We start from the raw sequence: 24,655 nt of genomic DNA on the forward strand, positions 1-24,655 counted from the left end.
AGATAAGACCCAAAGGTTAGATTTTTGTCTTCCTCATCTTCATTCACAGGCATTCAGTTGGAAGTTCATTTCTGATCTTGGATTTTGATTAAAGGAGTCCTCTAGGCCTCCCTTCCCTCCCTCTGGCTCTTTGAAAGTGAGTCCCTAATTATAGGCCACATCTGAGATTTCCTAGATGAAATCAGCTGCTATAGATATGACACCAGACTTGCAAAGAATCAGCATACTGTTGCCATAAAAAGCCCAATTGTTAATTGCTTCTTTGGCATCTGGCTATAACAAAAAAAAAAACACCCTCTCCCTGTTTCATATTAAAAGTAAATGTAGTGGAAAGAACATTGGGCTAGAATCAGGAGAGGCTGGAATTCTAGTCCTGGACCTGTCACCAAGCGCCTGTGGTTTGGGGCAAAATATTTCACTTCCCCTTGGGCTTCAGTGCCCTTATCCATAAAACTGAGGACACAAAACCGAATTGTCACTTCGATCTTAAAAATCCTATTCTGTATCTTGAAAATACAGTGCACTTCTCATTTCCATCAGCCTTTCCCTGAAACCTTCTTTTGCAATAGCCTACTATGATTTTATAATTCTGTGGTGTGATCAGGAACCACACAGATGTAAGCAGCTACATAATTTCCACGGTGCAGACAGTACCTTTCCGGTCTCATTTGGAACTGAAATTTGCTGTGAGGCCCCACAGTTCTTAGCTGCTTTGGAAATGTGAGCCTCCAGTGTTCCACGCCTGATATTGCAGAGTCTTGTTTTGTTCTTAGGAAGTCTGGAGCATACATTAGTGTGACCTGAACTGACACAGTGTCTCTTCTGCCACACCGCTTGGTCAAAACCAGGCAAAGGCCAGTCTAGATTCAGGGGAGGACAAATAGTCTCCACCCCTTGGTAAGAGGAAGAGCATGCCGGCACAGCGAGGGAAGGAGTTGGTGGGGACCATCTTTGGAGTTTTATCTACTGCATCCCTGGTGATACATCTCTTGGCTTATTGGTCGTCTCTTTTTATTCTTAATGGTGTTATGTGGTATAGAAGCACAGGGCAGGCAGGAATTAGTCCCATGCCATTAAACATCCAAGCTTTTACTACAAACTCCAGGGCGCTTTGGACTGTAGGATTGGACACATTACTCAAAGTCTTCACTGACCATCTTGGGCAGCGCAGTCATAGTTGACGTTGATGGAGTGCTTGCTGTGGGCCACACCCTATGCTTATGCCTTTCCCATGTACCGTGTAGTGTAAGTGTCAACACCTTTCCAGGCCTGTGCATATAATTTCAGTGGCAGTTTCAGGGTTTGTTCAGGTGACAAAAAGACAGCATGGCCAAGTCGGGACCAAAGAATCAAAAATGCCACCCACGCTCCGATCAACAGCCCTTCCCTTCACAGAAGCAGTCCCCTGGGATACTTGGCATCCTGTTTTCTTTTCCCCACTTCTAGAGTCTCTTCTGTGGGTTTTGTATTCCATTAATTATATATCTCTTCCACTCTGGTCCCTATCAACCCCCCGGGCCCACCATTTTCCTGCGACTGATGCAAATTAGGAGGGACCCTGGGGGAAGGGCAGGAAACAGACATCACCCAGCTACGATAGCATAATCAGTAAAATACAATTTAAATAAAAAAGAGATGATCCAAGTAGAACTGAGTCTGTTCGAGTCTGTTCTTTACCTGGAGGGACATTCTCTGCAGCCGCACACAGACCACACACACAGCTGATGCCCTTTCGCACCCCTCAGGACAGAGAAGTCAGGCTGAGAGAGAGCTCACCGTGTAATTCCCGGTTCTGTACGGGGACCACACTGTGCTTGGTAGGCATGTGCTTAGGGTAATGGCTATTCTGTCACTTTATGTTGCAAACCCAGAGCCAGTGCACACATTGAAAAATCCCCCTGCGGGGGCATGTAGCATTTTTCATCGCAGTTATGTCTTTTTCACAGTTTTATTGATACATGATTTACATATGATAGAGTTCCCCTAGTTTAAAGTGTCCAGTTCAGTGGGTATTAGCACACTTACAGGGCTTTGAACCATCACCTTAAATCTAATTTTAAAACATTTTTATCACCCCCAAAAGAAACTTTGTTCCCATAGCAGTCATTCCCTCTACCATCTCCGTCCCCTACCCCTAGGCCCCCAGCCTACTTTCTTTCTCCATGGATTTGCCTGTTTGGGATATTTCATATAAATGAATTTATACCATGTGGCCTTTGGTGAATGGCTTTTTTCACGTAGCTTTACTTATTCACTTCTCTTATGTCATATAAATGACGGTTGAACTTCTAAGTTACCATTTCTTTGGTATATTTTTTCCAGGATCCTAAACACTTCAAGTCAGAGAAGACAGGACGGGGACATTTAAGGGAAGGCTGGAGAGAAAGTCATCAGCCTATCATGTGCTCCTACAAGCTGGTGACCGTGAAGTTCGAGGTCTGGGGGCTCCAGACCAGAGTGGAACAATTTGTACACAAGGTAAGTGAGTCAACAGCGACTCCTGAGCTGCAGACAGTGTAACTATCTTTATGGTAAGATGGAGTAAGTGATGTTCGACAGGTGCACAAATGCTGAGCCAGCCCGAGGTAACTACATCCAGACAACCCTGTTTTCATGAAAATGCATTTTACATACAGGTTTCATTTCCTTCCACTGATAGATGTATCACACTACACCTCCTCTTCTATGACCTCCGTGTCTGCTGCGTGAGTGTCTTCAGGAAATTGGGTGTTTGAAACATACTTCTCCCGTATGGGAGCAACCCCAGTGCCCATCAACAGACAAGTGGGTAAAAAAGCTGTAGTACATATATAAACAGTGGAATATTTTTACTCAGCCATAAAAAAGAATGAAACCTTACCATTTGCAACAGCATGGATAGACCTAGACGGTATTATGCTTAGTGAAATAAGCGAGACGAAGACAAATATGATCTCACTTATATGTGGGATATAAAGAACAAACAAATGAAAAAACAAAATAGAAACAGACTTAGAGACACAGAGACCAGACTGAAGGTTGCCAGAGGAGAGAGAGTTTAGGGAGCTTGGTGAAAGGGATTAAGAAGTACAAATTGGGCCCTTGCTGGTGTGGCTCAGTGGATTGAACACTGGCCTGTGAACCAAAGGATCGCCAGTTCAGTTCCCAGCCACAGCACATGCCTGGGTTGTGGACCAGGTTCTCAGTTGGGGGCATGCAAGAGATAAATACACATTGATGTTTCTCTTCCCTGTCTTTCTCCCTCCCTCTTCCTCTCTCTAGAAATAAATAAAATCTTTTAAAAAAAATTTTTTTTTAAAAAGAAGTACAAAATGGTCAAGGGGTATAAAGTACAGCATAGGAAACATAGTCATCATTATTGTAATAACCAGTGCAGTGCCAGGTGGGTACTGGAAATATCAGGAACACTTTATAAAGTATATGATTGTCTAACCACTGTGTGTACACCTGAAACTAGTACAAGATGATGATGAATGTAAACTGTAATCAAAAAATAAAATTTTAAAAAAGACATAGTTCTCCCTTTGGCATTGGGCTAATCTAGTTCCAGGCATGGGTAGGTGTACTTGGGTTCCAGGCAAAGACACGGGGTTTATCTGTGTGTGCAGTCCACAAGGATAATTCTCACTCAGGAGGTCGTGCAAATGTAGACCCCTAAGGTAGAAGATGCCCTAAGAGGCAGAATAAGAAATCCCAGCAGTCCCGTTAAATGGTGCACAGCAGAATTTCTGCTCCTGAGTAATTCTCTCACCAAAGGATTGTTAGCAGTCTCGAAACACAGATTTCAGTTTTATAACCACTTTTGCCAACACGTTAATTTTGTAGCAAGAATTCACTTGGTGATTATTTAAGTTTGTGAGGGGTTTCTAACATGACCTCTGACTTCACAGGAAAAACAATTTGCAGTGTTGAGTACTGCCCTTTGTAACTCCTTCCATTTCCATAAAAATAAATTCTACCCAAGTTGTCTCTGCATTCCACATAGGCTGGATATCTGTTTATTTTTCCACTTAAAAACTGATTAAAAAATAGCATTCTGAAATTCTTTTGGAGGCATTGGAATTTAACCTTAGCGTGCTGAGCTTTTTGTTACTTAGATGGATTTGTCTACGGGGCGGGGGGACAACTGACAATAAAGTAGGGCTGCCAGTTGACAATAAAATGTATACATCTTGACTTTAGCTCCAAGAAATAGATGAAGGTGGGCTCATGATAATAGCAGACTCTGGAACAGATTGCAGACAGAGAAATGTGCCAGTCCTCTGCCGGGCTCCAGAGCCACGCCGCCCACCCAGAGCGGGGAGCCCAGCGAGACACAGAGAAATCAAGTTCGGGGACCTCCTGTTGTCCTTGTGTGTCCAACTGTTCAGCAGGAAGACAGTCAGGGCTCCCAGAGTAAATATTTTCCAGCCTCAGGTCTGTGTCTATCTCAGGCTCTGCTTTCCTTGACTTCCTACATCCCCTGCCCCCTTTTTTTTTTAAACCACAGAGAATCTCTTACTAGGGCCACTCCCATAGTGCATTTTATTATTTCCTTCTCCTACAAAGCATATTTAGATTGCCACAAGCCTCATTGTGTTTCTTTTCTCACGGGTGACTTTGGCTAGCTTTGAGAATCGCTTTCTTTAAAATACTGGTAACAATTACACTCTAGTCATAGGCATTCCCGTTGTCCGTTTCCAAATATAATGAAGTGTTATCAACACCCCCGCAACACACCTGCTCTGGCCCAGGAGTCGCTAATGAGTTTCTGAGGCTAGCATTTGCATGGGCGCCTTTCTCTGAACACCTTTGTTTTTTAAGAATCTTTTCACAGTTAAGGGGAAAAAATGTTCGAAAGCGAGCCATTAGCACATTATTGAATCCTTGTTTCCAAGCAGACAGCTGTGTTGTGCTTAGTGTAATGGAGTGTATTTACTGGTGCCTCGATGCTGTTCTTTTGATTTCCTTGAATTTGACACACTCAGCACTCAAGTACATACAGCTTCGTGTTGTCTCTTATTTCCATGATGTGCTTCCTCCTACAGCCTCACTAGATATCCAGAGCCCTGGGCTAGCAAACACTTTACTATAAATGCTTCCCTCATTTCTGCAAATTCACCAAATTAAAATCCTTCATGTATTGATACGTGCTTGAACCTTGCATGAGGGATTTTTGACAATTGATTTGTTTGGTAGGAAGAAAGGAATGTTGTGTGAGTATCCAAGAAAAGTAAAAAGGCATATTTATGGAGGACCAAAATAAAAGAATACTGTGAAATAAAAGCACATCAACAGGGTTACACATACACAAGCTATATCTATAAATTTTGTCTTTGTCCACTATTGCCATCATGCATCACCATCAGAAATAGTCCTGTTCCTTTTGTCTCCAGCCAGGCTTCTCGCCGCTACCGTGTTCTGCTCTAGCTGGGATCTCTTCTTTCATCTCTCTCGGGAATAGTTGACTGCGTGTGCTTTTTTCCCCCTTCTGTTTCATGACAGTCAAGCCTAGAAAGGTATCTGCTCATCTGGTGTCCCACACCTTCAGTTATTTAAATAAAATTAACCAATATTTAAGATATTTCACCAGAGAAGCAAGCCTGTTAAGTGCTCGTTACCTAGAAGTGACTTGCTGCCCAGAAGAAGTTCCTGATTTCTAACATTTATGACCCCCCTGGCACCAGGGAGACACACCCTTCTACAAAAGAAAAGTAGAACTTGTTTGAGGCAAAGATAAACAAAAGGGAAAATCTCAAGGTGATTAGCCTGGAGACTCACTCCGATCGTTGCTGTGACTGCCAAGTCATTGTCATTGGTTTGTACGTACCTCCAACCCGGCCTTCAAGCAAGAGGGACGTTAACTCACAGCAAGGGCTTGCGTGCCATGCAAAGGGCTGGGGCGAACAAGTACACTATCTGTGTGATTGTCATCTCATAGGGACAGAGGGATGGAGAGATTTATAATTGCTAGGATTCTTAGAATCGGGAACGATCTATGTTCCAGATAGTTCTAATCAAACATGGTATTATTTCACCGTCCTTCTTTTCCTGTTGTAGGTGGTCCGAGATATTCTGCTGATTGGACATAGACAGGCCTTTGCATGGGTTGATGAGTGGTATGGTAAGTCAACTTCCCCGAATAACTTGTAGAACAGTTTCATAACAGGTTGACTTAGGATTTCAGTCCATCTCGCTTCCTCCACTTCCTAGAAAGGCAGGAACGAAGTCAGGGCTCCTGCATCCTGACTCGGAAGTAGCACTGTTCGTGCAGCATAATGAAGAAAAATGGAATAAGAGTAGCTTGGTCTAAATTAGCTCCAGTACTTAGCTGTTGACCAAGAAGGACCTCAGTATGTGTGATGCTTGCGTTCTTGCCGTGCATACAGGACTCCATGAGTCTCTGCTGGATGGGTTTCAGTCTCATCCTCATCTATACCCAACTTCGAGATGAAAGCTGTCTCAAGCCATCATATCAAGTAAAAGCCGTCCTTTGATTCAGAGAGCACTTGAAACCCTCCCTTACCCAAAACGAGGATTCTGTAAGAATTCAAGGGCAGAGGCAAAGGTGCCCCCTTAATCCTGAGACTATTGTTTTGGCCTTTTTACTTCTTTTTTTACGTCACTTGGGAAGAGTTAAACAAGTTCTGCACATTTCTAGTAAATGAAAGCACTTGTCTCATCCCATGATGGATGGGCCACCCTCCCCAGATAGTCAGCACTATCGCTTTGTCTGTGTGAATCTACATTCCCGGGATCAGTCCTCAGACGCGAGTGCCCTTGACTATAAATAGAAGCAAACAGACCTCATTGGCGGCTTGGGTTAGAGCTGATTACCTAATGAAATGCCCTTCTCCTTGGCCTTATTTGAAGCCACACTAAATTTGTCCTGAGTGTCACCTCAACTGCATTCAGGGGCTTTTCTGTCCTTGTTTGACCAGTTCCCTTCCTCTTCTGAACAGAAGGTATGGAATTGAAAGTGGAAAATAGGTCAGACTGAATGGGCAAAGACAGTAAGTGGTTGTTAGTAATGTCGTTAGCTATTTCTGAGCCACATTTTTTTAGAAATGTGGTTCTGTAGGCCACTGGCTTTTTGTATTTTGCAATTTTTCCCAGCTCGGCATCTTCTGAAGAACAAATGGGTCTTCCTGGAACAGACTCTTTTGAAGCCTCACCACTGTCTTGACGCTGCCCCCGCCCCACATGCTGCTCATACAGCAAGGGGCACTGCCCCACCACACGGTCGTGCTGCCCCCTGAGGCCTGCTTGTGGTCGTGCTTTGTGAGGCAGGTGGAGGGAAAGTCTCCAGTGATTACTTCCCCTGATCATTCAACCAGTCTTTCTGGTTGTTTCCCCTCCTCCCCCTGCCCCGGGGAGCTTTACTCACACTCTTACATGGAGCACAGACCCCCCAAAATAGGATAAGAACTGGTCTGTCCCAACTTGGATTCCTCCAAGCTCCTGGTTTCCTTACCACCAACACTTAGAAAATAGCAAAAGGAGAGTCAAAGAATAGTAGGCTCAAACAGATTAGAGGTTTGACTAGTGAGGGGGGACCTACAGGGCCAAATATCTGCCCCTTTGAGGCCCGAGAAGACACAGGGCACTGTAGTAGACTTCTCCCTAGTGCCAGAATGCCCGAGCAGACTGTTAAGAAAACAGCATCACACCGGGTAGCTGCGTCCTGATCGAGAGGACGGGCCACTGCAAGCCTGTCAGTCAGGAAGAGCGGTTCGAGTAGAGACCGGATCTAGAAAGAGAAAAAGTTGTGGGAGGGTCTCTACTAAGTGAACTGCTGGAGTATGAAGGATGCGGACCGATTCGGCAAGCCAAGCCTGGTGTAAGGAAGAGACTTCAATACTTTCAGTCATAAAAAAGAAAAACGTCAAACTATTTCAGGGGCCCAAAACTAGAATAATGCATCAAAGGAAACTGGGGGTGTCTGGTCCCAGAGACCTCACAGAGGAGAACACCTTCCTACTTACTGGGCTGGTCAAAAAGTCTGTATGGTTTTTTCCATAAAATAAGAGACACATTTTTTCATTTTCACCAATAACTTTATTGATTTGGATGTTTTGAGTACATCACCTCTCTCCCACGTGGTATAACGATGATTATTCTCAGTTAATGTCTCGATTTGATCGCTACCAACTTCAACTGGTCTACCTGACTGTGGAGCATCGTCTGGCAAGAAATCTCCAGCACGAAACTTCATAAACCACTTTTGACACGTTTGATCAGCCACGGCACCGTCTCCATACGCTGTACGCATCTTTTGAGTTTCAGTTGCATTTTTACCTTTCTTAAAATAATAGAGCATAATGTGCCAAAAACGTTGCATGTTTTCTTCCATCTTCAATGTTAAAATGGCTACACAAAAACACCAATCTTGATAAGTTTTTTTTTAATGCACACTGATATGATAGCTGTCACAATACAATTTAACGAAATTAAAGACAACCAAGCACTACCAGAGCCATCGTATGGAAAAAACCAAATGAGCTTTTTGGCCAACCCAGTACTTTAGATGGCTTAGGTGGAGACAGAACTCAAGGAGAGTATTGACAAAAAGCCTGTTCTGTATCTGAGTGCTGAAAAACAGCATGTGGTTTACTGGATGTGGACCATCAGGGGCCTTGGATTCCCCAGAGAAGGTCTCCACCCTCTATATACACAGTCCTAGCCCCAACCAAAACAAGCAGAGTTTTCACTCAGCACGGGGTCTGAGTACCACCCTATCCATCTCATATAAATTACTGCTGGCATCATCCCCCCGCTGAGCCTCTTGCCAGCAACACAGTGGCTCCTTCATTACCCAGATGCAGACACTCACGGCAGATGAATGGAAATGGCCCTGCCCACAGTGTCTTCTCGGCCCCTTATCCAAGGTAATGCTGGGGACTATGGGCTTCTCGGGTGAATGGGTGTGTGTCCCTGTTACAAAGCCAAATGTCTGCCAGGATAGCCCTGCAGTTGGGGTACCTGAGGTTGCTTATTTTTCTTCGGTCTATACAAGCTCAGTGACGCTGTCATTAGTAAACATGGAAAAGGTCCAAAGTAAAAACAAACCAACAAAAAACAACTCCTGCCTGTGGCTTATGGCCTGGTGCTCAGAGTGAAGCCCCTGGACCAGCAACATCAGCATCCCCTGGTTACTTGTTAGAAATTCAGATTTTCAGGCCCCACCCCGAACCTACAGAGTCAGATGCACTGGGGTACAGGCCAACAACCTGTGTTTCAGTAAGCCCTCCAGGTGGTTCTGATGCTCGGTAAAGTTTGAGAGCATCTGGTGTGTGGCATGGACTGTAAGCCAGATTAGATGGCAAGGAAGGACAGTTTAATTCAGTACAAACAGGTTGGACTAGGGAATGGTAGATGTCTTTCGGGCCACCTGCCAAACTCTGGTGCCTTGTGAGAATTAGAGCAAGGTGCCCCTTTTAAGCAGATTCTGCAGGTGTTACTGGCTTGGGGCTGAATTTTAGCCTCATTCACCTCCTGAGCTGTGCATTCATGCATTGCACAAAGCATACGTAAGCCCTTGTGCAGTGGCAGCCCTGGGTGTCTTTCTAACTAGACCCACCACCTCCAGTGCGTAAGTAAAAGTCAAAAAAGAAAGAAAAGACATTGTAGTTGATGGTGATCTTTTCTTGCCCAAGGAGTTTACTTTTGTGTTTTTCCAGAGTTGTCAGCATTTTGCTGTCACATAACTATTTCCCTAAGCAGATGCTATGCTGCTCATGTTCTTGGTAAAGTGTAACCATTTCCACTATTGGAGGACTAGAGTTTGTCTTTCAAAGGCTTGATTGGTCTTTATCCCTGAGCCTTGGGTGTCTCCTGCATGACTAGAACAGTAATCAGAGAAGTAACAACACATTTCCAAAGATGGAGTGGATAAAAATAGGCAGCCCAGCTTCACAGAAGCATAGTTTTGCTTCACAGTCTGACTGTATTTTGAGAGAGGAACACAGGATTACTAGAGGGAGGCTGTGATGGAAGGGAACCTCATAAATGTCTTTGAATTCCTCACCCTTCCAAAAAAAATCTGGGGGTCAGTTCTGACTGGCATGGATGAAACCAGCTCGTCAAAATGACTTAGAAATCATCTTGGAGTCCCTAGCTCACAATGAGTGAAGCAAGTTCAAGGTGGAGATTATCTGGTTGAGTTCACCGTGCCTGCATTTTCCAATGGCCTCATGTGAACTTGAGTGCTGTGGCTCTTATGCAACATTTTATGTGTGTGTGCTTGTTGTGTTCATTTCTCTGGGGAGAGAACCCGTAACTTTCCATCAGATTTTCAAAGGGATCTGTGATCCACTCTCCTCTCATTCAAATTAAGCACTATAGGAAAGATAATCACAGCTGCAGGTTACAATTCTGGATCTTAATAGTCTGAATACATGGAAAGGGTATTTGCACCAAGCTTTGAGGATTGGCTAATTTCACTGCAAGAAAGTGTAGCCACCCTAAGCTGTTTATAACAAGCATTACTGAATTTATAATCATTTTTAAAGGTTTAAATAGGCCACCTCCCAAAGGACAGCCACCGTTTCAGTGCAGCCAAAGCAGTATCAAATCTGACTCATGATTGCTGGAACCTCCCACCCCCGCCCCCCTAGCCCAACCCAGCCAGCAAGAAAAAAATGACTTCTGTTTAGGCAGAGGGGCCTGGAAGTGGAGAGAAAATATAGGAAATATAACCTAATGTGCCATTGGACAAGTTACTGAATTAGAGTTGTAAGACTCTTTTTAAAAATTTTTAATTGCTGCAAATGTGCCGTGCAATGTAGGAAAATGCTTGTTTGCACATGTTTTCTCCCTTGGCGTTTGTAACTTCTCTCGACGTTCAAAGGACTTCTGTCCTAAAAGCCTTTCAAATATATGATCTTGCCTCCACTCCCCATGAAATCAGCTTGCCTTCTTTAAAACTAAAATGATTGAAAGAAAATTGCCACCCGAAACAAAGTTGAAAGACTTTGCAATATATGCTTACAGTACTTGTAGCCAACTTGTACTAACTTGTAACTTATAGGAGAAAATACTTACAATGTATGTAGCTAACAGAGGATTAATGCCTATAATATATAAAGAGGTCCTATAAATAAAAAATCCAACAACTCAATAGAAAAAAAAAAACCCGAACAGGTAAACAGTAGAAAGAGAAATGCAAAGGGCCGATATCCTCCCTACTAATCACAAGAAATGTAATGAAAACAGAAAGATACGACATGCACCCATCTGACAGCAAAAATTTAAGAGAGTGACAATATTCAGTTCTGGATAGGTGGAAGAACAAATGAACAGTTTTTATGAAAATGTTAAGTATAGATAAACTATAACCCAGTAATTCCACTTCTAGAAAGTTGATCCTAAGGGATAGTACACATGTGCTCCTTAATATAGGCACAAAGGTATTCAGTGTAGTGTTGTCTATAAAAGCTAAAACTCAGTCTCAGTGCAAATGTCCATTAACAGAAACATGGTCAGGTAAATTATGATAAACCCATTCTATGAATATTGTGTGTAACAGCTAAAAAGAATAAGGTATTTCTTAGGTACTGGTATGGAAATACGTACATTTTCCATTAGTGGAAAAAGCAAGCCAGAACAATATGTATAGTATAGTTTAGTATGCTGTAGTATGATTCCGTAAGTGTAAAATAAATGAGACTATATATGTATGTGTAGTAATGTACATGTGAATTCATACCCCCCCAAAAAAAATCTGGCAACCTGTGGTTATTTCCAGAAGGAATGGGATTTGTGGGAGAGGTTAAAAGCAGTTAAACTCTTTTCTCTCTGTAATCCAATACTAGTTGAATTATTTCTATGAAACATAATTCATTCATTACTTGAGTGACTCATAAATAATAATTAGAACCCATATTTTATTTTTTAAAAAGTAGAAAATGGTTGAAATAGACCAAGACTCCTAAAGTTGGGATATGTTTTGCTCTTTGATGAGAGCCTTAGTTCACGGTTTAGGGAATCAAACAAGGGTCACCAGTGAACAGACCCCCCGGGTCCAGAGCTTTGATGAAGCTGGGCTGAGGGTAGAGGAAGCGGGTTCCAGGCTCCGCCCAGTCACCCAGAGGAGACTCAGGCTGGGGCAGGGGGCGACTCTCAATGGTGGGCTAGGAGACTGCTACTTCTCTGCGAGAGGAAATCGTGCTCCACTGAAATGCAATGAGAGGGGCATTAGAACCCCCAGAATACTTCCAGGGCTGCTGCTATCCGTCAACCTGATGGCCAAGGGTCAAAGATACTAGGATGTGCCTCTCCTAGAAGAAATACCACGCTAGGTCCCAGATTCTCTTACATTGGACCATTAGCCCCGCGTTACTTGTTTAAGATGCTTTTTAAGAAACCTTATTTAAGCAAAGTAAGTTAAGACCTTCTAAGTCTATATATTAAGGAGTGATAATTTTTCAGTTTACTTGCAAAATAATCGACATAGATTCTTTTAGTTAAGAGTTTCTCTGACGCACACACACACTTGGCGGCTGGAAACAAAGACCCGAGCCTAAATGGCTAGACCTCACGGATCTTTGCAAGTCAGTCAGTGATGGAGATGAGTCACCTCCGAAAGGATCATCTGTCATAGGGCACCTGGAACTGAGTTTACCAAAAAATCGATTCGTGTCTAGAAGGTAATATACTTTCCAGAAGCAAAACATAATACAGTTTACCAGATAACCTGAACAGGATTCCCATAAACTACTTGGCTAGCTTCCCATAAACTACTGAGGACCACTGGAAACGTTTCCGTCCTTCCATCAGCGTGCTCGGTAGGTGGGGTGGTGCGGGGTTTCGGCACACACGTTTCGCTTCCTCACCAGCGGGGACCAGCTCACCGTCATCTTTCAGAGAACCGCTTCTCTGGCGGCATTTGTTCTCCTGTGGTCTGACTGGGAGGCTGTTTTTCTTTCCGATAAAGTGTTTTGAAACTTTGTTTCTTAACTCTTAATGTTTAAAAGCGGGGAGCATAACGTTTCTAGAATGGGCACAACTCCAGAAAGTATTTCTCCTCCTTGCCCATCCCAGAGCGATGGCGTCCCCCTTCTAGTGATCTCAAGGAACAGATCTTTAAATGATCTTTTTCTCTTTCTTATACAAGTAGTGCATATTTGAGGTAGAAAATGTGGAGAATATAGATAAGCAAAAAGGAAAATTACCTAAAATTCCAACCCCTCAAAACAATCACTGTTAACATTTTGAAATGTACACTTTGTCTTTTTTAAACGTATATAATGCTTTCTGACAAAAATGATTTCACATAATATGCGTAAATTTTTACCTCCTGTTTTTTACTTAGCAATATACCCAGGACCTTTCTCTATAGCGTTAAATACTTTCCTACATTATTTGTAAGGTTGCACAGTACTATCCGCCCCTGAGTTGTTTTCCATTTTTCACCTTTACAAGCAAGGTGGTAATGAGTATCTTTACCGTTAAATCCCTCTTCACATCCTTAAAACTGATTTGTCTTTGAAAGCACAAAGTCACACAGGGAAATCCCTTCTCTTAAAAGTGAGCTAATGAAAGATAAAGAATGATTTGTGTTGGAATCCACTAGAACAAAGAAACTAAAATGCCTTTGTTTTCGTTTTCCACATTCCTGTCCTGGCAGTGAGGGGGAGGAAAGAAAGAAAAGTGTCGAGTGAATATAAGTACAGAGAAATTTCTTTAAACTTTAAACTTTTAGCTTAAAATGACGCCAGGTATTTTTGTGTTTAAGAAATGTTGATAACCGACCATTGAAATTAAAGTAATTGTATTGAAAGAATGTGTTATTTTTGTTAACTAAGGTTCATTTGTTCTAATCACAAAGCAGCATCTCTTTATTGCTTCCAGTAACCTCAATTTTCTAAAAGAAAAGCATGCTCTTTGCTTGGCCAGACCGCTGCTTGGCATTCTTGAGACTTACATTGCTATGGACAGCATCCTTCACTGACGGGTTTGCGGAGGGGTGGGAATCCTCCATCACATAACATAGCCCAGGTCTGAGTTTAGAGCCGCCCTGCCTCTTGGCCCCAGACCGTACTGAATGAAATCCTAAGCTTCTGGCAAGTCTGCCCTTTGGAAATAAAGAGAGTCTCACATGACATGCATGGGTTGATATAAAAAGACACCAAACATGTGAGGCAGAAAATACCTAAGGAAAAATTACAGCTGGGAACACCCGCTCTAAATCCCCTAGGTAATTAGTGATCAGGGTGGCCGACTACCCAATCGCTCAGCATACCTTTATTGTAAAGAGGCACGAAGTTAAATTCTGCCACCAGAGCACCAGAAGAATGCCCATCTGGGGAACCTGCTGATAAAATGTAGTGCCAAGGAGTAGTAGGGTGGGGGTGGGCGGGAGAAAACTACAAAAGTACTCAAAGAGAGACTAGTTGTTGTTTTCATGCATCTCACACGCTGAGAATGGACGGGTTCTGTGTTAGGAATTTTTATCAGTCGGATTAGGACGGTGTTTCTCAACTTCAGCACCATCGACTGTTGGACCAGCTAACGCTTTGCTGGAGGAAGGGGGGCATCCCAGTGGTGACAGTCATAACGTCACAAAAGTGTCCCCCATTGAGAACCACTAGATGAACAGATCATTATCCTGAAATACTGAAAAACGCAGACTTGGGCCAAGACTCATAATGTCATGTGCCAGTTTATTGATGGAAGAGTGTGGGCACGAGTAGTGCCAGCCACCTTCACACTGTTAGGCTAGGCTTGCAGCTCGGTGCAGACCACACTCCCTGACACCGTGTGTTCTGCGCAAAGACCCACCCCTGTGCGGGCATTGTACCCGTGCCCTTCAACGCCATTTCTCTGCCTTCTACATCGTGTCTCCTATAATAGCAATGAAAGCGTCCTTTCTGTTGTTGAATGCACTGATTGAAAGAATCTATTTGGAAAGGTATATGGAAGGTAAGTGTTAAACCAGGCGAACCTGAGCCTGTCCCTGAAGGGATCTTCTAACTCTGGTTTAGGAGATCTCAGCCTATGGCGCTACCCACGTGCTAACACTCTACCCACTCAGCTCACTCTTCAAGAGCCACCCCTAAATAATTTCCACTCTTCTCTGTTCTCAGACTGTTTTGACTTCACTTCCTTGTACTCACTCCCCCTTTGGCTGGTTTGGCTAACTTTATGATTCACTCTTCATAAAGTTAGTGAATCCCCTGCTTTTTAAACCTCTCTTTGGCTTCTGCTAAGCTACCACTTTTCCCTAAAGTCTCCCCATTGAAAGTTTGCATTTAATAACGGAAGTTGCCAACGTCTTGACCTTCTTTCAGATATGACAATGGATGATGTTCGGGAATACGAGAAAAACATGCATGAACAAACCAACATAAAAGTTTGCAATCAGCATTCCTCCACTGTGGATGCCATAGAGAGCCATGCCCAAACAAGTGTATGTAGAATTTTTAAAACATGTTGCCCACCCTTTTACGAAACATACACATCAACTGATCTTTGAAATACTGCGAACACTCAATTCTCAAACTTCCACAAAAAGTGTCATTGCCCAGAGGCTGTTGGTAAAGAACCTGAGCTGGGTCTAAATTGGACAGTGTCACCTCTTGCTTCCAGACATTTCGATTCTTTAAAGCCACTGGACTTGGTGGGTTGTGGTCACAAAACCAAGAACACGGAGAGTGGAAACATTTTGTGGTGCTCGAATGGCCTGGCCTGCACCATAAAAGAACAGAGGGGTAAAATCAGGTGCCCTAAGAAAACTAGAACATCACGTCAGTAACTTAAAAACATAGGTAACAGTTATTCATTCCAGGGAAAGCTTCTAGCCCATTAGGCATTTTAGGGTTCCTTACATTTGCTTTGAAATGCTTTCTATGGCTAGGTTAATGTCACAGTGGGTCTGTGGTCTGTTCATACACACTGGCTGTGCAGTGAAGGGGTGGTGAGCAGGGACTGTGCCAGATCTAGCCTGGGACTTAATCCTCTGGAGCCTGAGGTTATTCCCTGGCACATCAGAAATTGAGAGCTAACAGTATGGCGTATGCCAGCATTTTAAATATAGTTATATCTCAATCATTCGTGCTAATGAAGAGGAGGTACAGATGACAAAGAAAAATGTAGTCCCTTAGTCTTTTATATTTACCTTCGGCCAGACCTGTGATCTCTTCGGGTGCCAGCTTGAGCCTGCATGCCCCAGAATAATACATTAATTAGGTTTTTAAGAAATGGATGATGTAGTTATAGAAGATTGAGCAGTGGCTGTTGTTGTAAGTGGATGCTTTGGAATTGTGAAGGCCTTTGGTTGCACTTTGGAAATCTTCAGTTAAGTTTTTAGAGCATGCCTTCGGAATGTGCCCTGCAAGGCTGCTATTGAATGCATGTGACGAGGAGGTTGAGACGGCCCTGACTCTCCCTCTCTGTCTTGCACGCAGTGATTGGGTTTGCAGTAAACCCCTCTCGCAAGGTTCAGCCCAGGAGATCCTGTCTCCGCGCAGACCAGTAGGACTGCCCCCCACTTCTGCCCTGTTTTCAAGTTAGAAATGCATGCTCCTTACGGAAACTCCTTGAATTGTCATCACTTTTCAGTTACCTTTTCTTTTAGGAATGTTAGACACCAGTTGCCCCTGCCGCTGTCTGAAAGATGCCCCCATCAGCATGACCGGGCACAGGAAGCAGGGCAGGGGGAGGCACCACAATCCACAGACACAGAGCACAGTGCTTGTCTCACTCTGAGTTCTTGCAGCTTTAGGTTTAGGTTCTTTGCTTGCTTTTCTTTTCATTTTACTGTGATTGCTGGTGTTAGAAGGAGAGTTTACCAGGTAGACGATGGTACCTGGAGTGGTTCTCCCCATGGGAAAGCCCGTGCATTCTCTGGCTGCAACTCACAGGCGTTCCCAGGGCTTCAGCGAGAGACATGCCTACCTCCGCGAAGTTACACAAAGTGGTTATTTTGAATAATTACAACATTTCCCTTATTCTGTGGAATTCATCCAAATTGGAGACTACTTATTTTTCCATTATCTCTCTTCTCTATCATAATGAAAAACAGTTGAAATCAAGAGGCCGCTGTCTGGCACAAATCAAAACTGCATGGGTGCTCAGTAACATTGAAATCATCAACCTGAGTAGGAACAAATGAGATTGAAAGTATGCAAAATTAACACCCGTGCTCATGGCAATAAGGAAATAATCTTCTCAATTGAGCGGTTTCAGTCCCTTCACAGAAGGGAACTTCAAAGAGACTCTTGGAAGGAACCGTGAAGTCAGAATCCTGTGTTCTGTGGGCAATCTCTGCTCTCTGCTGGGTGTGTGGAGTAGAGCACTGTCTTCGGCCGCTTTTTTAGAAGCCCCATCTTTCCAGGGTGATATCCGTTTAATAGAGCAGAAACAGCCCCCGAGTTACTGAAGTTTCTTTCAGAGTCTCAATTTTATTTTGCAAAACCTCTTTTAAAAACATAATCTCATTTTTTTAGCTTGTTGAATAGTCTTAGTATTTTTTAACAGTGGTAAGTTTACAGGTACAATTTTTCTTATTCTATGCTGAATTTTATATCCATACAGCCATAATTTTATATTTCTTTTGTAAAAACATTCCCTTTCAGAAAATTTAATAATTGTTTCCAGGAAATCTGCTTAAGGATTTTTTTTTTAGAGCATTTCTGATTTGCTCATATGTTCTCTTTTTTTAAAAGATTTTATTTATTTATTTTTAGAGAGAGGGAAGGGAGGGTAAAAGAGAGGGAGAGAAACATCGATGTGTGGTTGCCTGTCGTGCATCCCCCACCAGGGACCTGGCCCACAACCCAGGCATGTGCCCTGACTGGGAACTGAACCGGTGACGCTTTGGTCCACAGGCCAGCGCTCAATCCACTGAGCCACACTAGCCAGGGCTGCTCATATGTTCTTATGTGACCTATTATTTATCAGGGTAAGGCAAAAATAGGTTACGGTATTCGTACAGAAAATAATACAATAATTAATAAATTATAATACAAGAATAAACTTTCACGTACAACTAACTGTAGACCTACTTGGGCCACACCTCGTATGCATCATGTTGGAGCCACTGATTGTTTTCATCACCTTCCCTGTGTACAGAGGCGGCCAGTCTAATACTAGTTGCACCATCACATACATACACTGCTGTGGTCCGGTTCTGTACTCTCCTGTTATTTCCTCATTCAGAAACATAAAATACTCACCGAAGAGTGTTTTGGGAAGTCTTGGATGCGTATTCATAAAGGACTACTGTTTCAGAGGTTTGCCTTTATAAGAAGGAAAAATTCAGGGTATTCAGGGTTTAGCATTTCAATGATGATTTGGGTTTATAAACCAGAGGGGCCCCTTATCATAGTGTTCCTATAGGTCCCTGAAAAACAGGCATAGAGGTAAATCCATTTGTATCCTTTCTAAATAACTGCTCATTTTTCTTTGTCTTTTTTTCTTTGAAGACATGACAATGGATGAAGTCCGAGAGTTTGAACGCGCCACTCAGGAAGCCACCAACAAGAAAATTGGCGTTTTCCCACCCGCAATTTCTATCTCGAGCATTCCCCTGCTGCCTTCCTCAGTCCGCAGTGCCCCTTCTAGCGCTCCGTCCACCCCTCTGTCCACAGACGCGCCCGAGTTTCTGTCTGTTCCCAAAGATCGGCCCCGGAAAAAGTCTGCCCCGGAAACTCTCACGCTTCCAGACCCCGAAAAAAAAGCCACCCTGAATTTACCTGGAGCACCCTCTTCGAATAAGCCATGCCAGCCCAAATCAGAGTAACTTCACCTGAATATTTCATGGGGTTTTATATTTTCATTTCCAGGGTTGGTTGTTTTGGTTTTTGTTCTTTGTTTTTTTGTTTGTTTTGTGTTTGTTTTTTAAAGAATCTTCTATAGAAAAAGACTGCTTTGTCACTCAAACATGTTCCTTCAATCTCTTAAGTGTGCATGTGGTTAAGTAATTTCACATATAACATGAGTCCCTCAATATGCCACACAGCGTCAGGTTAGATGCAAAATGTAAGACACGCAAAGGACAAAAGGCGTCTTCTGTAGCTGCAGCTGCAGCCAGGGAGGAAGCCTTGTTATTGGGCACTTGATGAGGTCAGTATAGACTTAAAGGGCAAATAAATGACAACATGGCACCACTGTGTTACAAGGTGTGGTAAAATAGTAAGTCAGTTTCCTCCCATCAAACCTGAAATTCTCAAAAATACTCTCAGGCGTAACATACCTAATTGTTAAATTTTGAACTGCTCATCACCAATACTTGAATACGACTAGTTACTAAGATTCCTACTTTGGTTAGACTGACTCAGGATTTGGGGCCTAATTAACACTTAAAATTTTTTGAAAATTTATCAACCCATAGAGGCTCCAAGTGCAATTAATGATGACTTATTTATACCTTTCACAGAATTTAATAAAGATTCCACTTCTGTCTTTTAATAACTTTTCCCCCTTTGCGCCCTCGTGGCCTCAGAAATCTTAAGAATTGCGTGGGTGAATGTAGCCTTCACTGGCAGGTTTTGGAAGGGTTGAGTTAGGGACCAGGAGGCCCAGGTAAGAAAACATCTTCCTCAACAGGTACCAACAAACCTTAACCTGTCAGCTTCCATCATCCATGAAGATTCTCAGAATTTGCAATTAGAATTCATTGACTACTGGCCCATTCAAAGAAGTTCAAGGGTAGAGTAAGCTAACTAGACTTGAATTCGGTCAGAATGTCTGGTTCGGGGGAGACCCTAAAGAAGAGAATTGTCTCGCCTCTCCTTCCTGATTTTACCTTTAATAACGTCCAGACTTTCTGGAACCCATAGCCCATCACCAGACCTTAGAAAAGACTGTCATTCTCTCACTCCTTACGTGAAAGCCAAGTATTGGGAATGTCACAGACATCAAGTAAATACTGTCAAGTGGGAGGAGAGAGTGAACAGAACTGTCAAGTCTTTATTTATAGAGTAAAAAGGAGGAGAGACAGAAGATGCCCCTCTGTCTAGCTTTCTTTTCAGCAAGTGTCACTGAGGCAAGATTAGATTGAAGGTTGACGGGAGGCGAGATCATTCACCAAAGTGGCAGAAAGAGAACTCTCCTTTGATCTTAGAGGGAAAACCTGCCACCTTCGCACCTCACTGCCTTTAAACACAGAAGGAAGGGCAAGCCGAATCTAGCATTTATTGGTGTCCTCCATGAGAGGAAGATAGCAAGGTTATTGGGCAACTCCAAGCCCCCAGGGAGCCTTCCTTACGGTAACCTCCAACCTCAGGAAAGGGACCTTCCCAAAACAGATTCCAAAGGAAACACACAGATCAAGGAGCGTGTTCTCCTCTGTCATAGCCTCTCAGCCAGTGGACCCTGCCCACTCCTCTAAGTGCTCAGCACTCTGCACTGTGTCTTTCCAGTCGACAAACTCCCAAGGTGCAGGCGCTGGCCCCATGAGCCCAGCACCAAGTAGGTGTAATTTATACATCAGACTGTCAAGCTCATTTCTTTATCTACAGGTTGATATTTAGCTCAAAAAATAAATAAGCCCAGAACTCAAGGGAAACCCGTTGCAAATAGCTTAGACCAACAGTGCATCTCTTCGTCAAGAATGGTAGCTTTGTAGTAAGACACCCTTGCATGGTATGGTAGCATGATTTTTGCTTGTGGGAAAACAATCTTCCAAACCCCTTGGACTTCTCAACAACTCCCTCTCCACAGTACTTAATGAGAATGTTTGGCTTTAGGAAGCAAAATTCTGTTTTCACGAGGCATTCGTAGGGTATGCATTTGCCTACCGTTTATTTGCAAGCTGAAGTCAGGAGGGGATGGGATCATTTTCTAATAGAACCAGTTTTCGTGCAGGTTGTGCATACATCTGACACCTAGTGACTCCATTAATACCATTGCTCTTTGTAGAGTAGCTTCCGCTATCAAGGTCAACAATTCTCTGTGCTTTAGAAAGCTGATTTCTGATTTCCTTCCGAGAGTTTTCTTTCATGGCCTGCACAATACCACAGACAATTACAAACTGCCGACGATAAGTTTGATTGTTAGCTATCAAATGTGTGTGCTCTTAAAATATGTTCAGTTTTCTGTCTACGTGTGGTTCGTGTGCATTTAGTAAAGGGGGGGTGCATATATTCCTTTAGCCGCTTTGAATATTTAATCCATTCATCACTAGCATAAATGACTTATATTTTAATCTATCTCGATTTTCAAGTGTCATTTTACATTTTCTCCATACATGCTTTTGTTTATTGTGGGGTACTAGCCTGCAATGAATGTGTATATAGAACATTAATAATTCCTATAAGAATGGAAATTAAATGGCTGCATGATGGAAACTTAGAAGAAGAAAAAAGCAGAAACTTGAATTCATTAAGCATGTTTGCGGGAAAATAGAATCTTTAACTCAGTGCCTCTTGTCTGCAATGTGGAAACCTTCAACTTTGTTCACCAAAACTGTATTATACCTGTATATATATACATATATAAATATAGTATAGTGAGTCAGACACCACCCGTTTGAAGGCTCCGGTAGCCAAGTTAAAGTAAATAATCCACAGAAGAGCACGTGTGCACACCATCTCCCTCTCTGACGTTAGTGAAGACCATGATGATGACTGTAGATGTCATTACTTTGCGTGGGTTTCAGACAGGAAATGCACTGTGCTTCCGTTGGCTGTAGTACAGCATGGTGGCTTTGACTGCTTTTCCACGATAGGAAGGTCTCGGTGTTTTTACCGCATAAACTTTGTCAGAAGTTAGCTCTGAAGATCGCTTCATTTTTTTACTTTTGGGCCGTCATAAAGCAAAGCAAAGGAGACCACGGCATGGTTGGGTTACCACCGTGATAGCAGACACAACACGTGTCCATTGGCGGGCTCATTTATAAACCCTTCTGTTAGGGTTTTGCCTCTGTGTGGGAGGAAGGGCTTTAATACAGTTGGAGGTACTCATTTGCCATGTTTTTGGCCATGAGTATAAATTTCTAAGCACAGTCTTGGTTGTGTAATGCGGGCACTTAAGCCCAAGACCCCCAAAAGTAATTGTACTTTTCTGTCAGGGCACTGTAATAAACCGTGACCTAAGAGTAGAGTCTGACACTTCCCGAGAAATCATTTTCTGTGAAAATGTCAAGGCTTAATGGATTTATGTGTATTTTTAAATTCTACTTTCCTTAGTATCTCTTCACGGCTCAGAGATAAGAAGGTCATTAGCTGGTTTTGGTCAATAGGAATTTTACTTTTTCAGAAGGGCCGGAGTATGACTAGTTTTAGTCCCTTTCTGATCATCTGACTCAGTAGGCTGGGTGGCAGTCTGCCATCTGAGATTTAAAAAAAAAAAAATCTGTCCAATGACTGTAACAGGTCATGGAGAGACTGTTTAAAACACCTGTCTGGGTGGAACTGAAACGTTACGCAATTGCACAGCGTTGGCATGCTGAGGCAACACCAGGGTCTTCTGTGTTTTACCTTCAAAACAGTCTGTCTGCGTTGGAAACCTATGTGTTCGAGCTTTTTAGGAGTTAGTGCAATACGAGAATGTGAATATGTTGAGAACTTTTCAGACGTCATTCATTATAATTTTGTTGTTAATAAATGCTTTAGGATGTTTTTGCTTAAAATTGAAAGCATGTTTGGAATTGCAAGTCCCCCTTCAGTTTCTACATATCACCAAGAAGAGATTCTTTGAGTCGACATTATACCTATGCCCCTTCTGCGTAGCTTCAAGTGTAATTGTTAGTGTTTACATTTCAAGCTGGGATCTTGATTAGTTAAGTGGGTCGATACGCCATGCCACTGCCGAAGGACCAAGCTTTGGAATGCACAGTGTTATAAACTCCAAGCAAAGCAAACAAAAGGTGACCTTCACACATGCCATCCTTCTGTGTCCATTTATGGCTGTTTTGTGGGGGGGGTTCCCAGTTATTTATTATTGTTAATAACTTACTTTTTCTTACATTCTGTTGTAAATAAAGTGCAAAGCAATCTTCTTTCCAAGTGTGGCTACCTCTGTCCGCTATTCTCAAGGGAATGTTGGCAACTGTGAATTTGTGGGTTAATGAGAAAGAAGTGATCAAGGAAGAAGGAACGGCCGATGGCCGGTCCTTAGACCCGGTTCTGGGGGACTTGTGCACAAGGAAGCCTGGCCTGCTAATAGTCATGTGGTGCCTCCAGGGCCCCTAGTAGGAACAGCCGGGGTGCCAGCTCTAACTGTCCAGCCAGAAAAGGTCTTAGGTGAATGATAACCCAGTGGGATACACACGCAGACTCATCCATCTGACAAGTGCCTGGCTCCCCTTTTGTCCAATGTAAGACCGCAATCCGAGTGGTAACCAGGAAAAATCGCCTTGAAGGGATCTGTGGGCACACCACTCCACGGGACACCAGGTTCTCCCCTCGTGTCGTGTGTGTACATCCGCATGTGTGTGTAACTTCCTGTGGTTGATCCAGGCAAACCCTGTTTTCCAGTTTCTTATATTGACTTTCTCTGCTTAATTATTAGCCCTCTAATATTCCATACTTCTATAAATTCTCCCTTTTCTGTAGCATTCAATCTAGTAAGATATCCCATTCAAGTCCAAACTTGTAACTACTTGTCCTCCTACTCCTGGGAAAATTAGAAACAGCCTTATACTTCGCTTTAATGCTCTCGCTCCGGTCCCAGCGTTGAGGCCTCGAGCTAATACACAGCGAAGGACATGATCTCACCTCCTGATGAGTCAGGCCGTGCAGTGCAGCGTCATTACTGAGCTGAATTAAACACTCAGAATTTAGGGACAGTTATGTGTAACTGTAAGTGCCAACGATCCGCACCAAAGGCAGACACAAAAGACGGTCGTCATTTCCCTTCCTCTAACTTAGAGAAATTTGATGTGACCGCTCGGTCACTTGAGGGTGTTTGACGGCAGCCAAATCTGGACCTTTGTGATTTTTTTGAAAATCTTATTCCAAAATATCTTTCATGCTCCCAAGAGACTCTACGTATAAGATACTGGCAGTTTTATGCTCATTAGCAACCCCTGAGAATCATTTTGTAATCATTTTTTAAATATATTATTTATTTCTAGAGAGAGAGAAAGGAACATCAATGTGTGGTTTCTCTCTCGCACGCCCCCTACTAGGGGCCTGGCCTGCAACCCAGGAATGTGCCCTGACTGGGAATCAAACCAGCAACCCCTTGGTTTGCACGCCAGCACTCAGTCCACTGAGCCACACCAGCCAGGGCTCATTTTATAATCTTCAGCGCACAAGTTACTATATCCAGAGCATTTGAAAGATAGCCTGCTGCTCTCTGTGCAGCCTGCTGGGAAAGTCAGCCCTCAGCGCTAATGTGGCATGCCTTGTCTCGGGGCACAACTTGGAGCATTTAGGAAGATCTCCACAGGTTTGAATTTTCCCACTCTCAACTTAGAAATAGCTTCTATTTCTTTGCATTTTATAAAAATCTATTAAACAGACCCAACGATGTGAGTTTTCTTTTCACCTTCGTTTGGTGCTTTAGATGTTGCTCGTCTGTGGAAGATGTGAACCAAAATGTCATCCATTGGATTCCCAGTCAGGGCACATGCCTGGGTTGCAGGCCAGGTCCTCAGTAGGGGGGTATGAGAGAGGCAGACGATCGATATCTCTCACACATCAATGTTTCCATTCCTCTTTCTCCCTCCTTTCCCCTCTCTCTAAAAATAAACAGAGATACATTCCTTTCTATGAAATGCTTCATAGAT

The 24,655-nt window shown here is 43.1% G+C and overlaps 1 protein-coding gene across 1 annotated transcript in view; it reads left to right on the top strand.

Moving 5' to 3' along the window:
- Positions 1–18,544, top strand: part of PITPNC1 (phosphatidylinositol transfer protein cytoplasmic 1) — a 212,413-nt gene extending 193,869 nt beyond the window's left edge. The window contains exons 7-10 of the mRNA XM_024572909.4: positions 2,323–2,478; positions 6,040–6,103; positions 15,270–15,388; positions 18,405–18,544. Of these exons, the coding sequence (XP_024428677.2) occupies positions 2,323–2,478; positions 6,040–6,103; positions 15,270–15,388; positions 18,405–18,410 (345 nt within the window). The 3' untranslated portion in view covers positions 18,411–18,544. The remainder of the gene's footprint in view (positions 1–2,322; positions 2,479–6,039; positions 6,104–15,269; positions 15,389–18,404) is intronic.
- The last annotated feature ends 6,111 nt before the right edge of the window (positions 18,545–24,655 follow it).

This window comes from Desmodus rotundus, chromosome 9, assembly GCF_022682495.2.
Source record: "Desmodus rotundus isolate HL8 chromosome 9, HLdesRot8A.1, whole genome shotgun sequence".
NCBI classification, from domain to species: Eukaryota; Metazoa; Chordata; class Mammalia; order Chiroptera; family Phyllostomidae; genus Desmodus; species Desmodus rotundus.